The sequence below is a fragment of the Falco rusticolus genome, chromosome 11 (genome assembly GCF_015220075.1).
Source record: "Falco rusticolus isolate bFalRus1 chromosome 11, bFalRus1.pri, whole genome shotgun sequence".
Classification (NCBI taxonomy): Eukaryota; Metazoa; Chordata; class Aves; order Falconiformes; family Falconidae; genus Falco; species Falco rusticolus.
The window spans coordinates 26063527-26079075 of record NC_051197.1 but is presented as its reverse complement, the minus strand read 5'-3'; the positions used below and the strand labels follow the sequence as shown (position 1 = coordinate 26079075).

Below are 15549 nucleotides of genomic sequence, written 5' to 3'. Positions count from 1 at the left end.
CTCTTCACTGCCCCCCCCTCCCCCCTTGATGTGGTGGGGGTCTGGGCACCCCTTAGAGCAGAAGGTGGCCCCCAGGTATGGCAGGTACCCACAGGGTAGGTGTTAAGACCAGGAAGCTGAAGGATGTAGCAGGGCTTTGGGATGCCATGTGGGACTATCCCTGTGCGTGCCGAGGGGTCAGGGCTGCCCCTGTGCTGCAGGGTCGGTGACTGGGACACCGACACAGCTGAGTGGCACTTTGCTCAAGCACAGAAGGCAGCTCTGGCCTCTAATCCTTGGTGCATTTTTGGATTTATTTTTGGGAGACCTATGTGAGCTGAAAATGCTTCTTTACTTGAGGCTTGGAAAACATCCTTCCCCTTGGGGCTGTCAAATATTTTATTTTTTTGCAGCTTGGACTTGCTAGTGGGATAAAAAAGTTGGAGGGCTCTGATGACTGCAGACATGCTCTCCAGGGTACGGAGGAAAAATAGAGAACAAAGTGGATGCAGCTTTGCTTGGAAAGCCCCCAAGCCCTGTGAACTTGTCCTGGGCAATTACCCTCGCTGGCTCCCAGTTTTCCTGGGAGCCAGTGGAGCTCAGCAAGGAGCCGTGACTTGCAGCTCCTCGCTGGGTGCAGGGCAGGGATCCCACCAGCTGCCACGATGCACCGGTGGTCAACCTGTTTCAAGGGCAGTCTGGCCAATGAGTGTCAGCCTGGGTGTCCCCAGGCTGCAGGAGGAGCAGGATTGTCACCTAGGGGTGTTTCTCAACAGAAGACTGAGGGTGCTGGCACCACCAGAAACAGGGCAACATCGCTTGCACTGTCATTAGTGACCCAGGAAAGAGACTGTGGTCAAAGGCTGGTCCCGGCGGGGCACAGCAGGCTACACACGTGGAAAACACCAGGGAGGGACCTGGTGGGGGTAGGAATGAGGAGGGCAGCCCTGTACTGCAACATCTGAGCCGGAAAGGGAGATGCAACCATGGCAGTGTGGAGGGGCTCCTGAAACGCAGGGAGACAGCAGGACAGCATGGCTGTGGCTGGCAGCACGGCTCTGATGTGCTGGGGGCCAGAGCAGCACAGCTGGGCAGCGAAGCAAGACAAATTTAAAGCGTTTGCTGGGAAGTCACTAAATAGAAGCCAAAAGGGATGAAGTGCTGGAAGATGTGATTTAAGATGGGATATTGAAAGTGACCCAGTAAGCCCAGCTTGCTTCTGCAAGGGCCGAGGACTGGCTCTGATACTCCCTGAAGTCAGTGGTGCGGCTCTCCCTGCCTTGGCCGGGCTTTGGCTTGGCCCCAGAGGGAGGTTAAAGGACTGGTTATAAATACTGGATAGGGTGGAGGAGAGCAGGCAGGGATGAAGGAGGGGGAATGGCATAAAAGCAAGATGAGGAAGATTTGGGCTGTAAATCCCCCTGCCAGTGCACACAGGGAGAGCTGCTGGTGCTGGTTGGTGCTGGCTTCATCCCTCAGCGGCTCCCCAGCTTGTTGCATCTGTAGGGGAATTTCCCCGCCCCCCCCTCCCGATGTCAGCTGGGTTCTGTAGCAGCCTTCAGATCACCAGTGGGTTTCCAGGTGGGGTGGGCAGCTGGGGGACCACCCTGGGGGCTCAGAGGGGCTCCTGGAGTGCCCTGGGGCTGCTTGCTGGGGGAAGAAAACCTGTGCTGGTGGGACAGAGGTGTGCATGCTGCTAATGCTGTACAAACCTACAGTTCCTCCTCGTGTTCTCCCCTCTCTGGCTCCGTCCTGACCCTCCGCCTTGGCTGGGTAAGGCAGAGTGGAGCAGCTATATCCTACTCCCTGCGCTGTCACCACAGCATGACCACGCCGGGCTGTGTGCTGTCAGAGAAAGCAAATACCTCTACAAACCCTTCGCCTCACCTCCAGTGAATTTTTAACCAGGAATAGGTGTGGTGTCAACAGCCTGGACCCAGCCCAGGGCAAACGGCACTGCTGGGTGAGCACCCCATGCCAGGGCAGGGCTGGCGAGGTGGTCCCTGGCACTGGTCCCCTGTGAGCAGCCCCTGAGCGGTGCCCACGCTCCCTGCCAGCCCCCAGCACGCATGTGCATCTCCCTAGCAGGCAGAGGCGATGCCTCATGGGTGTTGGGTGGCTTCCCAAGGCAGCGGGCGTTGCTTCCTCGACTATCCTGGCTGGATTTGAGAGCCACAACAGAAACAGCCGGGGCTGTGCCAGGAAAATGCACCAAACCCTCCCCCAGCGGGATTTAGCCAAGAGGTTTCCTTGGGCTGGCGCTAATGGAAAGCTTGCAGAAAAGAGCAGATGGTAGCAGAGACTTTGGCCAGACTGTACTCAGGGAAACTGGGGGAGCGGTGCCCGGATGAAATTGGAGGAGATTTTCCAAGTAACTGGGTCCTGGGGGGGTTGGAGAGGCGGGCGAGGGCTACCACACTGCCGTGTCCCACGGATGGAAGTCCCAGATGCATCCCCAGCATGGCCCTGCGCGGGCAGCCCCGCACCTCCCTGGCAGCTGGGCTCCCCCCATCCCGCCGAGCCCTGGGGAGCTGGCCCTGGGGCTCCTCTGTTTGTTACTGCTCACGCAGTGTAATATTAACTGGATGATAATAATTCACACCCTGGCTCTTGAGAGCTGACCTGACAAGTGACTGCTGTGGGCAGCCAGCTGCTTTAACCATCCTGGAATATGTTTTTACAGTTTCTGCTAGAAACGGCGGTGTGATTGCCCATGCTGCCGGCGGAACAGCCTCTGCGCCGCATCCAGGAGGGCAGCGAGCGGAGGTTTGGGCATGGCAGCGAGCGTGCTTCGCAGGCTCAAACTGTTCAGGGCTTTGCAGCACCAGCGGCAGCGTGCCCCCAGGGGGGCCCCTTCCCAGCCCCTTCCCCAAGCCCCCCGCTCCCGCACTGCCTTTCCCGCTGCCGTCCTGTTCCCAATTACTCCCAGCCATCGGCCGCCTGTCAGCTTTATGAAGACGTACCCCAGAGTTTTTCCTCGGGGTGTAATTTGCCCTGACAGCCGCCTTCGTGCTGTTGTTTTCCTGGCCAGCCGGTAATGGGATTAGCCGCGTGCAAATCCGGAGGTGATGGAAGGCGAGTGGGGGGGGACGACATGCCGGCCCCCCACCGCGGGTACCCCGTGCCGCTTCACAGCACCAGCACCTCGCGGGCCTTTTGATGGGATCACGCGCTTGGCAGCTCCCCCCAGCCTCTGCTGGGCTTGTTTGAAGCCACCCTATAATTTTCTTGTCAAATTAGAGTCCCCTGCTGAGCTGGGTAGGGCATACTTTACAACAAATCATCTTGGCTGAGTAGACCCTTGACTTGCAGAAGTGCAGGCTGGCTGGGGAGGGAGATTTTGCAGGACTCACAGTTGTGTAAATGCTGGGAAAATGCTGGACCAGGATGCCACCAGCCCCTGGGTCGTGCCTTCACCAGCGCATCGTCTCCCTGTTGTGCAAGCGCACTGGGAGGCTGGCTGTGCTGTGAGAAGCATGGGAGCCCCTATGCCACTGCAGCGAGGGGTGCAGGAGGGGAGCTGGGAGCTGCTGCTCTGGCAGATGGGCTGGTTTCCTACGCGGAAATAGCTGTTTTCTCGTGCTGTGTTAGCAAAACAAACCCAAATCGGCTTATGTTACCCGCCCTGCCCGCTCAAATGCCGGTGACTTTTCCAGTCATTACTCTGATAATCACCAGGGCCAAGTTGCTCAAGGGGGGTATTTGGGCAGGCAGCGTGTGCCCACAGCTGCAGCATGCCCAGGAGCTTGGGAAACTCTTGGGGGGCCCTTGGGGGCTGCTTGGACCTTGCATAAGATCTGCCACAGAAGGACCTGGGAGCTGGTGCTGGTTCTTGCCAAGGGAGTGGGGAGGAGACCCTGGCCATAACAACGCCACCCAAACAAACAAATGGGACAGCCCAGATTTTCCTGAGGGCTGTTGCTATGCCATCGGTGAGCCATGGCGCCTGATGCTCTGGGACTGAGCCTCACCCAGATTCCTAGCAGAGGGCACAGACAGCTGAGGCTGCTCTGCCTTAATGGTCAAATTAGCTGGAACAAGGTCTCCAGATAAGATAAAGCTGTGATTTGCAGAGGGGGCTGTTCTCTGTTGGTGTCAGCTAGGTTGTTTCCAGGCTATGAAAACCTCCCTTTGAAGCCATGCTTGGGTTGGTACCTAGTTTTGCTGAAGACACCGCCCCTGCCCCTCTCCTGCTGCTCCCTGGAGCTGCCTCTGCCCACAGCAGAGCTGCCTGCTCCCTGCCCCTCCTCGTGTCCACAGGCACGGCACCACGGGCAGCATCCCGCTGCACAGGCGTGAGCTTGCTGCTGCTCTGGAATGGCTCACAGATAGTTGCAGCTTGGTTTTGGCTCCCGGGGGGACCCCAGATGGCAGAAGGCGTGGTGACCTCAAACATCGGGCTGCCGCAGTGTTCCCAGCCAGCTCCCTCCAGCACAGGCTGGCGGGGGCTTGGTTTATTGCCCTGCTGCGGCATCTTGATGGGTTTCACACACCAGCTTCCAGAGTGTTTATGGACTCACTCCCCGTAAAAGGTGAAAGAGGCCGCATCCTGCGGGGTCCCGAGCTGCTGCCGTGATCCGGGAGCACCTGCAGCCCTTCCTCTCTCTCTGCTGGGGGCCCTCTGCTTTGCTGCGCTGCCTTGCTGCTGTGAGCGCCTGCTGATCAATGGGGCAAGAGTGGGGTAGCGGTGATAGGCAGGATGCATGCATGGCTCTGGTGCGGTGTAGAAATGGGGGCTGCTGTCCTGCAGCAGCCTTCACCCTGATATTGGCTCACTGTAATGCCCCATAGCTTTGCGCGGTGCACCAGCACCACAATTTGGCTCACCCCTTGGTGAAGTGGGCTGGGGTAGCCCAAGGTGTATGCATCCCCATGGCAGGGCTGGCAGGGCTAAAGCACGGGCCGTGGGGGCGGACATCAGGCATATGGCCCCACGTGGGCAGGGCTGGCAAAGAGCGGTGCATGGCTCGGTGGCGCCTGCTTTGTGAGAGCTGCCGCCGGTTTTGTGCCCGCTCTGTCCTGTGAACGGTTTCCAGTAAGCGCCTGAGGGAAGCGAGGGGAGGGGGTGGCTGGGCGGTGCGTCAGCAGCCGGGTCAGTCGGTGTATGGTGCCATGCGGGGGCACAGGCTGCCCCGGCCGGGGTGGGAGCATTCCTGCTGCAGGAGGAGGTGGGCTGAGGGGTCCACGGGGACTGGCCACAGGGCTGGGCCAGCTGGAGGAGACCTGCGAGAGGCCAGTTTTCAGCTGCCTGCTGGCATAAAACCTGCCTTAAAAGGGAGCACAGCTGGAGATGGCTGTCCTAGCCGGGCAGTGGCCTCAAAGCAGCTTGGCACCATGTGGGAGGGGAGGCAGGGCCACCGGAGAGGGGAGAGGACGTGCCCTGTCCCTGTGTTTCATCAGGGTGCCAGCTGCACCCTGCGTGGGGTGGGGAGGGGGTCCTGGCCTGGGTAATGCAGCCGGGCACTTGTGGGGTGCTGCGGCTTGGTGCAGGGGAAGGTGGTGTGGCTCAAATACAGCGCTGGCACGTGTGGAGTGCCTCGGCGGAGGAAGAACTGCGAGGAGGCAGGGTGGAGGTGACAGTCCTTGCAGGACACCTCTCTCTTTCCATGCTGTAAGACACTGAGTGTGACTCGTGCCTTAGCCGGGAGTGGGCTTCCCAGCGATGCCGCTGCCAGAGAGGGCTGCCGAGCCCCCCGCCGAGCCCAGCGGCTTCCTTGCAGCAGCCCACCGGAGGGGCTCCCCAGCCGGCGGTGGGGCTGCCAGCTGGCAGGGTGAGCCCAGGACCACCGGCAGCAGCGAGGACCATCAGCAGGATGAGGGATCCCACTGGGAAGGGAGGCTGGAGCCAGGCTGGGTCAAAAGCAATCCCAGCCGAACTGTGAACTTTGCTTCTGGGCACAGCTTGCTGCCTGTCCCCCTGCACCCACGGGTGGGCTCCCGTGCCGAGGGGGCCCTGTTTGCGCAGGCGAGGGGTGCCCTGCATTTCGGGAGGCAGACACTAGGCGTCCTGGCGCTGGGTTTCACCAGCCCTCATGACCTTTCCAGCACGGCAACATGCCCTGGGGAGGATTGTTTCATACAAAACAGACCTTTGGATAGGCTTTTCATTTCCTTCACAGCCAAGTGCAAAGGAACAGCAAGTCCTCGCTCCTAATAAAATGACAACAGTTAGCGACACAGATGGGCTGCTTCTCCACAGTGAGCGCAGCCGCGTCCTGCACCCACACCATTCCTGAGGTCCTGCAAGAGAGGGGTTACAGCCCCACAGCTCCCTCCTGCTTCGCCTTGTACCCCAACCTTCCCCACGGGCGGGACGCCCTGTCCGAGGGTCAGCTTTTACACCCTCTCGGGAGAAAACAGATCTGTGCTGGGAGGGGGTGAGCCCTGGTGGTCAGCACACGTGATTCTTTATCTGGGAGCACGGTTAATTGGCAGATGCCAATCACACCTCCAGCCCCACACCGGCAGATGCCAATCACACCTCCAGCCCCACACCGGCAGATGCCAATCACACCTCCAGCCCCACTACGAGTGGGGCTCTCGGCCCGGCACAGCACAAGCATGGGCAGGGAGCCAGGCTGCAGCAGCCTGGGGTGCAGAGGGGGCAGGGCTGCAGCGTGTGGGGCGTGCAGGGGATGTGGGGTGCCGTGGATGTAGGGGTGCAAGGGGTGCAACTGGCGTGGGGCTGCAGGATGCAAAGGGCGCAGGGGTGCAAAGGGTGATGGAAAGGGTGCAGGAGGTGCAGCTGGAGGGATTGCAGGGGGCAGGGGGTGCAGGACGCAAGGAGGGGCTAGGGGTCAGGGCCCCGCCCTGGGAGCCCCTGCAGGCTGTGCTCCGGGCGGGTGCCTCCAGCTGCGGGCGGGGCCGCACATCTGGGCGGGGCGGGGCGGGGCGGCCGGCCAGTGACTCCGGCGGGGCCGCGCGCAGCATCCCACAGCCGGGGCGCCGAGCCGAGCCGAGCCGAGCCGACACCATGCCCAAGTGCCCCCGCTGCCAGAAGGAGGTCTACTTCGGTAAGGGTTCCCTGCGCCCCCCCGGCCGCCCCTAAGCCGCGGGGACCGCGGGGCTGTCGCGCTGCTTCAGCCGGGGTGCGCCGATGCCGCACCCCACCGGGCTTGGGATCCCCGGGCACCACGGCGCTGCGGGTCCTGGGTGCCCTGGTGTTCTGTGCCCTATCGCTGCCAGTTCTTGGGGTGCCCCAAAGCTGCGCATCCCTGCGCTGTGGGTCCCCGGCGTGCCCTGGTGTTGGGCACCCCATCACTGCCCGTTCTTGGGGTGCCCCAAAGCTGTGCATCTCTGCGCTGTGGGTCCCCGGGGTGCCGTGGGGGTGTGGGGGGGTGGCCCTTATAAATCCACCCAAGGAGGTGCCTTGCAGTGGGATGCGGGCTGCAGTTGGGTACCCCCAGTCTTGCAGACGGGGCTCAGCCCTGGTTCTTTCCCACCATTGCCCACAGCCCCATGCCAGTTTGAAGCCCAAAGGCCTGGCCAGCGCAGCCTGCTGCTCTGAAAGCTGGTGCAGGCGAGTAAGCACCTTCCCAAGGGCAAATCCTGCCCTCGGGCACGTTCCTGGGTCCGTGGGTTGCCCACATTTTGGCTTGTGTGGTTTAGCATGGTGAGATGACACCGCTGGGGTGTTATTTTTAAGCCACCTTTGCAGGGTAATGGTGAGCCTTGTCGGGCTGCTGTCTGCCACTGGGCTTCAGGCAGATGTCCTCCTTCCAGACTGGGGCCCCAAAGCTCCAGGCTCCTGCCCCTTCTGGTGCCATGGTCTGGCTGTCCTGCCTGAGGGTATCTGGGGGCTTTGAGCCTCTCACCTTGCCAGCAGCAGCTGCTGGAACAGGCAGGCTCTGGCTGCCAGACCTCCCCACATCCCTGGTTTAGCTGCACCTGAGGGGGTTTGCTGGGAGCAGCTTATGTGTGCTCCCTGCTTTTTAATTTAGTAGAGATGAGGGATCTGGGAACCCGAGTGCCCACACTGACTTCTGCTCACTCTGCCAATTCCTGCTCCGCGCGTGTGTGTGCCCCAACTCCTACTTGGGCTCTGGCAAAGGACTTGGAGGCTCAAACGCAGGGGCTGCTCTCTGGGCCGCGGAGCCGTGGCTGTTGGTGATGCCCACCCTGGGGAGGTGTGCTGGGGCTGGCGCGGGTGCTGCTGCCTGCAGTGCTGCTTGGGACGTGGCTCCTGTGGCTGGCGAACATCGCTTTGTCTAAACTCACCCTTCAGCTAGGCTTTGAGGTGGGGGGTTGGCACAATACAGTTTGTGTCTCCCTCCTGCAACCAAGGGTCTTGGGGCACCTCATTTACCCACATGGCTTGATACCAGCAGCTACCAAGGTGCTGGTCAGTGTCTGCCTTTCTCTATGGATCTGCTTTGATCCCAACTGGGGCGAGCTGTGTTTGCCATGCCCACAGGTGTGGCAGTGCTGGTATGGGGCTGTCTGACCAAGGAGGGGTTTTAGCCCTGTGCTTATCAGGCTGCTATTACGAAACGCCTGTTGATACAGAGGCTGAGGAGGGTTCAAAAGCTGTTGGAGAACCAAGCTTGCCGCCTGATTTCTGTGCCTGCAGATAAGGAGCGCTGGCAGAGGAGGCAGAGCAAGCCTTGCTCTGGAGCACCCCAGAGCTCCTGGTGCCTGGCAGTGCTGCTCGGGTATGCCTCGGGCTGCTTTCGGCCAAATCGTGTCTGTAACAGAGCAGGGGTGAGGAGGAGAGGATGCCAAGGGGACCGGGGATGGGTTTTGCAGGGCCACCACCACCTTTCCAGGGGAATCTCGCCTGCATGGCTGAGAGCCGCTGGGGCCCCACTGCAGCGAGCCTTGGCAGAGCCCCTGCCCGAACGTTGGTGCAATGCTTATGTGAGCGGTGGGGAAGCCGAGTGCCTTCCAGAAACCCTGTGACAGGAGAGTCCCACCATGGGCCCGGCTCGGGCTCCTGAGGGTGCTCGGGGGGAGGACACTGCAGCCCCCACTGGGTTATGAGCACAGGAGACTCTTTGTCTGCTGGGAGATGGCAGCGGGGCTGCCTCGTGACATTTGGGCATTGCCCCCGCTGCCACCTCTGCAGCCGTTGGCTTGCTCTTTGCCTGAGCTGTTGTGGGTATATTTGGACTCCAAAGGAGAGGTGTTCCAGGCTGCCAAGGGCCCCCCGGGGCGCCCGCTGCCAGCAGCCGCTCAGTGCCACTGCTCAACCTCTTTTTGCAGGCGTGGGGAGCGTGCTCAGACCTGGCTCTGACAGGGCCCTGTGGAAAGCTCTGCTTTATCACTTAAGAAATCCCCAGGAGTGAAGCTGCCAATATGAAGAGCACATACGTCTGCAGAAAATACCCTCCTCCCCCACCGTGCTGCAATTAAAAGCCACCCTGTGTTCCCCCCTCTCTCCATAAACACATCCCAGCTCCAGCAAACAGCATGTTGTCTCCCCCACAGCCGCCTGAACCCCGGCCAAGCTTCAGCCCTGCTCTGGTTTGCCGTGGTGCATGTGGAATTGGAGCGGTGGGCAGAGTGCTGGTGGCTCGTTTGTGTTGGCAGGGTGTGGCGATGGCTTTGCCTCCCTGGTTCTCACCAGCATCCCCCCCTCGCCCCTGCCAGCTCTAGTGATCGTTGGGTCTCCAGCTGGCTGGGAAGAAAGTCATCCCCTTGCCGGCTGACATGGGAAGGAGCAAGGTCCTCAGATCTTTGGAAGATGGATAGAAATCAGCCTGTCTGCATGGATGCAGTGATGCTCATCCTGGGCATGGCACTGCTGTTTCAGATCCAGGCACCTGTGTGTTTACAGTGAGCTCCTGGGTTTGAAACATGGTGCTTTCTGTCCTGGACAGGTAGACTTAAGAAAAGCCCAGAAAAGTCCTCCCTAGGGTTGATGACAGGGAGGCCAACCCGCGAAACCTTAACTTGTTGTGCCTGGTTAGGGCCTCAACTAACCCATCTCCTTTCCGTGGCAGCTGAGAAGGTGACTTCTCTGGGGAAGGACTGGCACCGGCCCTGCTTGAGATGCGAGAAGTGTAACAAGACCCTGACATCTGGAGGCCATGCAGAGGTGAGTTTGCTGCCAGCAGGTCGCTGTCCTCTGCAGCTAGGGGCTGCAGGAAGGGTGGGATGGGCAGAGATGGAGCTGAAGGGCGGTAGGGGCTGATGCTCTTTCTCTCTCCCCACAGCACGATGGCAAGCCATACTGCAACCACCCCTGCTATGCTGCCTTGTTCGGGCCCAAAGGTAGGGCCACTGTGGCTGGGGTTGTGGGAGGGAAGGGGGCTCAGGGCTCCCGTCTCTCAGTGACACTCATCCCTTGGTGCACTCACCGTCCCGCAATGATGCTGAGCCCGCTCTGTCTCTCTTCCAGGGTTTGGCCGGGGAGGAGCCGAGAGCCACACGTTCAAGTAAACCTCAGGTTGGTGCCTCCTCTTGGAGCTCCCCTCCCGCCTCTGGCTCCGTGGGCTGGCTGGGGCTGTCCTCCCCGGGACAAGCGGGGAAGGCAGGTGTGCCACGGCGTCTCTCCGGGCTGGCTGTGACTCCCAGCCCTCACGCCAGTGCTTGGGAGCAACCTGCTGGGTGCCAGCTCCTCCTCTCTGCCAGCCCCAAGTGACTGTCACCTTAGCTCTGGCAGCGGACACCAAAGGCTTTTGCTTTGTGGCCTGTCAGCAAAGACGGGCTCTGTCCTGGAGTGCCTTTGTCCCTGGGATGTCCCTGCTCCCAGCCCAGCCTGACTTCATCTGCCCCTCTCTTTCATCCCTCTCCAGGTCTGACGGCCAGGGTTCCCAGCACAGCCTGAAGAGAGCACAAACACACCGCGACAGACATGCATTTTTGTTTTGTTTTTGATTCATTCTGTACTAGACTAGCACATGAAAAGCAATAAGTAACCGAGGCTGGGGCTGGTGCGGAGAGGGGCTCCGCTCCAGGTGGAGCACTGCTGGGATGGGGGCGTTGGGACGCCTTGCCGGATAGGAAACTTGGCTGGTATTGCTGAAGGCTGCCTGGAGAGGAGACCGCACCCTTCCAGCCAAAACCCAGCCCTGCTTCTGGCACCCGGCTCTCCTGGCTGGGCTCACAGTTGTATTCTCAGTCTTTAATAAACTGAAAGATGCTTCTCCCATGTCGCTGCTGTGCTCTGTAACCGGAGTCCTGTGGGGCTCGCTTGCAAAGTGTTTGCTGCTTGCTTAAGGACTCCTGTGGCTTCTGGATCAAGCCCCTCACCGTGTGGATGGCTCCACGTGCTTTTGCTCCTGGTGTGCGCAGGGTCCTGCCCTTGGCTGCCCACCCCAGGGGCTGCTTGAGCTCTGGGGGGTGAGAACAGCCCCAGGGTGCTGCGGGCACCGGAGCTGAGTGCGCCCCAAAGGAAAGAGCGGTGGGTGTCGTGCCGGTGCTTGTCCAGGGTCAGGGTCTCCCTGGGCTTGGGGGGAAGGTCCTACCCCACCCACAACCTCACTGGGTCTGTGTCATGATGTTTGCAGAAGTCTAGAGTGTGGAGCCACCTCTTGATGCTTGTGGCTGTCATGGGGTTAAAGCAGAGGCGTGCAGTGCTGCTGGACAAGGGAGATGGCTGACCTGAGGTCCCTGTGGCACTCAGTGGCCTCCTGGCCATGTCCCAGCCCCTGGCAGTGCCTGCTGGACAGCCGTGCCCATGGGCAGCCCCCAGTTCTGTGCTCCTGGATCTGAGATGGCACTTCGCAGTCCCCAGTTGGGGCACAGAGGTGTCTGGATGGGCGGCAGCAGACTGCCACATCAGGCAAAGCTGGTATCTGCTGCTTTCACTCTGAGTAGCCATGTGAAAAGGCCAAATAGGGCAGGAGGCTACTGGCGAGGCCGGGCCAGCCTCCCTCGGTAGGGAAAGCAAAGGTGCAGCATTACAAGGTGAGAGCTGCCTTGCAAGCATTTTGCTCTTTCATGTTTCAGCCTCTTTGCCCTGCTGGAAGAACAGTACTGACAGATGCAAAAACTGTCAGCTTGAGGGATGTTTCTAAAATGGTTTCTTAACCGTGTCTTTCTTTAACCTGAACCACACCATTTACATATTCAGAAATACTTTGTCATACACTGGGATATTTTTGTCTACAGTTTATGCATGCATTTCCTTAGAGACTGCTCTGCATCTTACTGTCACGCCAGCCTTCCTGGGACTTGTCCAAAACCCTCAGGGGTCAGAGGGATGTGTCCAATGTAAAAATCTTTGGTGTCAGAAGCAGCCCGATCTGATAAGCATCTTAAAACGTTCCCATGTGCTTGATGCCAAAAAGTCTCTGCACCCACTAGGCACACTTCAGTGGGACACACTTGAGCAGCTGGTGGTGCCTGGCCTCCCACCCAGTTAGCACAACAAACGCAGGCGTCCGTGTCAAAGGCAAACCCCAGCTATTGCTGGTGGGCCACCACCACACCTCCCAGCCAGCCAGGGCTTGCAGGGCCCCCTGCTCTTCCACTCCCACTACTGCCCTTGCCAGCAGCCTCCCAGGCATCCCAGCACCCATGGCTCCCGGCCAGTGAGATGCCACAGTCCTGCTCTGCATGGCTGCTGGCACCCAGCCCGCCCCTGGGGCACGGGGACCTGGCTTTCCTCTGTGAAGCTGGCTTCAAAGCAAACTAGTGATATAATCTCGGCAGCTTTAAGCATGCCAGTGAGATAGAGTTTACCCTTGGGCATTAAAAATAGTGGCAAACACAAGCTTGATCTTCTGCTGGATTTGTAGAAGTGTGTTCAGCTGGGAGAGGGACCCATGAATTGGGCTGCAGGTCTTTCCCATCAGGGCCCTGCACCAAAACTTTTCAGGAGCAGCTAATTCCAGGTGCAAGGGGCCAAACCAGCAGGGAGGAGCAGGGAACCACTGGGAGGTATGGAACCCAGGGAGAGGCTGGGGCAATCCAGCCTTTAGCTGAAAGCCTTGTTCTGTGGGCAGCAGCCACAGCTCGGGCAGGAGTTAGCATGTTGCTGTTAGCAGCGTGCTGCACAGGGCTGCCCTTTGCTTTGGTCCCTGCCACCCATACCAGGTGTAGGTGTGGTGGCTGGGGATGGCTCTCCCTGCCCTGGGTGCGTGGTGGGATGTAGGAACTGAGCTGTGTGAGGTCTGTGCAGCCTCTGGAAATCTGCAAAGAAGCTAAACTTGATACGGCAGCTGCCTCACTCTGTGCCGAATGTGTGTGGGGTTAAAAACTGGGGGTCCCTCAAGCAAGCTCTGGGGACAAGCCCTTGGGTATTGGTACCCAAAAAGTTCCTTCGGAGCATCCTGTTTCTCCGCCTGCCCTGCCACAGGCACTCCCATAGAAATGGCCTTTAGTCCCAGGACTTGCTGTCAGGTTACTCCTCTCCCAGCGCGGTGCTTGTACAAGTCACGCTCTCTGCCTGCTCCAGCCTCGATGCAGTGAGGTTGGGCAGTTCAGACGCAGGTCACATCTGCAAGGAGCCTTAGTCAAAGAAAATAACACAATAAATTGATTTCTTAAAACTCGCTTTGGTCTTTGGAGAGGAAGCAGAAACAGCTGTATCACATTTGGATAGGAAACCCACAGCCAAGCCAGGCGCTCCCCTCGGATGCGCAGCGAGGCTCAGCAGCGGCCGGTGGGCTGGGGAGGTGGGCTGTCAGCAGCCATAGTCTTTTCTCCACTGAACAGTAAATCTCTGTGGTCTGGAGCACGAGCTGTGCAGACAGGCAGCAGCGTGGCTTCCAGCGCAGCTCATCTGCGATGCTTTCAGCTCTGACCCCCAGCAGGAGCTGGGGAAAGGCAGGGACGATCCCTTCCTTCCCAGTGTGGCGATGCCCTGGCTCTGCTGCTCCTGCAACAGGGATGATGGTGAGAGCAGGATGCTCAGGGCAAATCCCAGCTTTCTTGGGGAAGCAGCCCAGGGATGCCAGCTCGGTGTGGCCTGCCAGATGCTCCCACCCCTACATCCCACCTGGTCAGCAGCCACAGGGGTATCGATGCCATCACGGGGGGGGTCAGGGCATGACCACAGCCTTGAGGTGCCCATCTGGGACAGCAAAAGGTGTCGGGTGATCTCCAGCATGGTGATGCCCAGCACGAAGGTCTGCTGTTTCAGTGACCTGAAACGCCACGGTTGCTGACCCTGGAGGAAAGGGCTGTGCTTTCTCTGTCATTGTTTCGGAAGTTTGGTCTGAGATCAGTGAGGTTTGTGGATTGTGGGGTGATAGTTGCTATAAACACTTCATCACTGTGACAAAAAAAAACAAACAACATCCCCGTTTCTGGGGCAGCTGGGTGTGGGCGAGCCCCAGCGCCCTGGGTAGGGAAGCAGAAGAGGTTTTGGCAAAGGACAGGAAACAGGACGGGTTCAGATACTAAACTGCTGCTGTTCCCCACCCCAGCTCTGTGGTTTTCTGTACAGAAGAAAAAAGGAGAAAGGGGGCAGAAAGGGGGGTGGGTGTGTGTCCTTCAGCTGGTCTGTAAGAAGTATGGGTGTTGCTTCAGCCCCCAGTGGTGGCAGGGTGCAGGCAGGAGGGGCCAGGGTGGGCTCCCTGGCCCTGCGTCTTTCTCCTAGCACAGATGGAACAGACCTTAATCCGAAGGAGGGGACAGATGTGTCCCTGAGCCTGCAGCTGGCACGGGGAATGGCTTAGGCTGGAAGCCTTGCAGCAGGGTGCTGCCCTCAGCATCGCTCCCCAGCGCTGTCCTTAGCCAAAGCGTCAGCCACAGCCCAGGGACAGGGCTGTGTCCTGCCAGCCTGACTGTGGCGGTGGGCTGCAGCTCGCAATGGGGCTAACGTGCTGGGGAGCTGGGGGGTCTGGCTCAACACTGCCTTGCTGAGACGCTGGCAGGGCCACCAACCCTCCCCTGGCAGGACTGACGTGACACCTCTGGCACTTCCCTTGCAGTGCCTTGGTGTCTCAGCCATGCAGGCTCCGGCACCTTGGGGACACAGAGGCCCTTGCAGCACACATGCAGCCAGGCACCTGCCGTGAGGTGGTGAGCGGTTTGTTTCCCTGATGGTGTGTTTCTGCCAATAAAGCTGTGTCCCTTTCAGGGACAGGCAGGGTGCAGCCAGGGCCGGGGGAGTGTGGCATGGGGGCTGTGGCTGCAGGAGTTTCTGTTCTTTGCTGCACAGGGCTCGTGGGGACAAAGCCAGCCTGCAGCTGGGTGGTATCTGGCTCACCACTGCTTCAGTTATTTTTAAGGCTGATTTGTCTTAAGCTTGAAGTGCTCTGATATCTTTTAGGTCAAGAAAGTGTCTGCCTATCTCTTAACATCTCAGAAATCTGCCTGTCTCATCTGGGCAATGGTTAAGGGGACCATGCAGCTGATGTCGAGCTGCAGGAGCTCTGCAAGCTTGCAGAGTGAGCTGGGACTTCCCTGCCCAGCTCTGCAAGGCAGCAGGTTGGGGAAGCCCCATCCCGCCAGCAGAAACAGCTTTGCAGAGGTGGCAGAGGGTCAAACCTTGTTCCTGGTGCAGAACAACATCCCCAGCAAATACTGAAGCAGCTGAAGATACTGAAGGCAGGGGGGCTCTGGAGAAGGGAGATGGCTAGGGGCATAACAAGCAGCAGACGAGACCATGAATCATGGTACTGGAGACTAAGGTTTAATCAGGGAGCAAGATGGAGAGGGGATGGGCTGTTCCACCAT

General features: G+C 59.5%; 1 protein-coding gene across 1 annotated transcript; it reads left to right on the top strand.

The window, feature by feature from the left end:
- The first annotated feature begins 6875 nt into the window (after positions 1-6875).
- CRIP1 (cysteine rich protein 1) lies at positions 6876-11071 on the top strand. Its single transcript, XM_037404391.1, has 5 exons — positions 6876-6992; positions 9921-10015; positions 10134-10191; positions 10319-10366; positions 10716-11071. Exons 1-4 carry the CDS (start codon positions 6953-6955, stop codon positions 10357-10359), a joined length of 234 nt encoding a protein of 77 aa, XP_037260288.1. The 5' UTR covers positions 6876-6952; the 3' UTR covers positions 10360-10366; positions 10716-11071.
- Positions 11072-15549: the final 4478 nt, after the last annotated feature.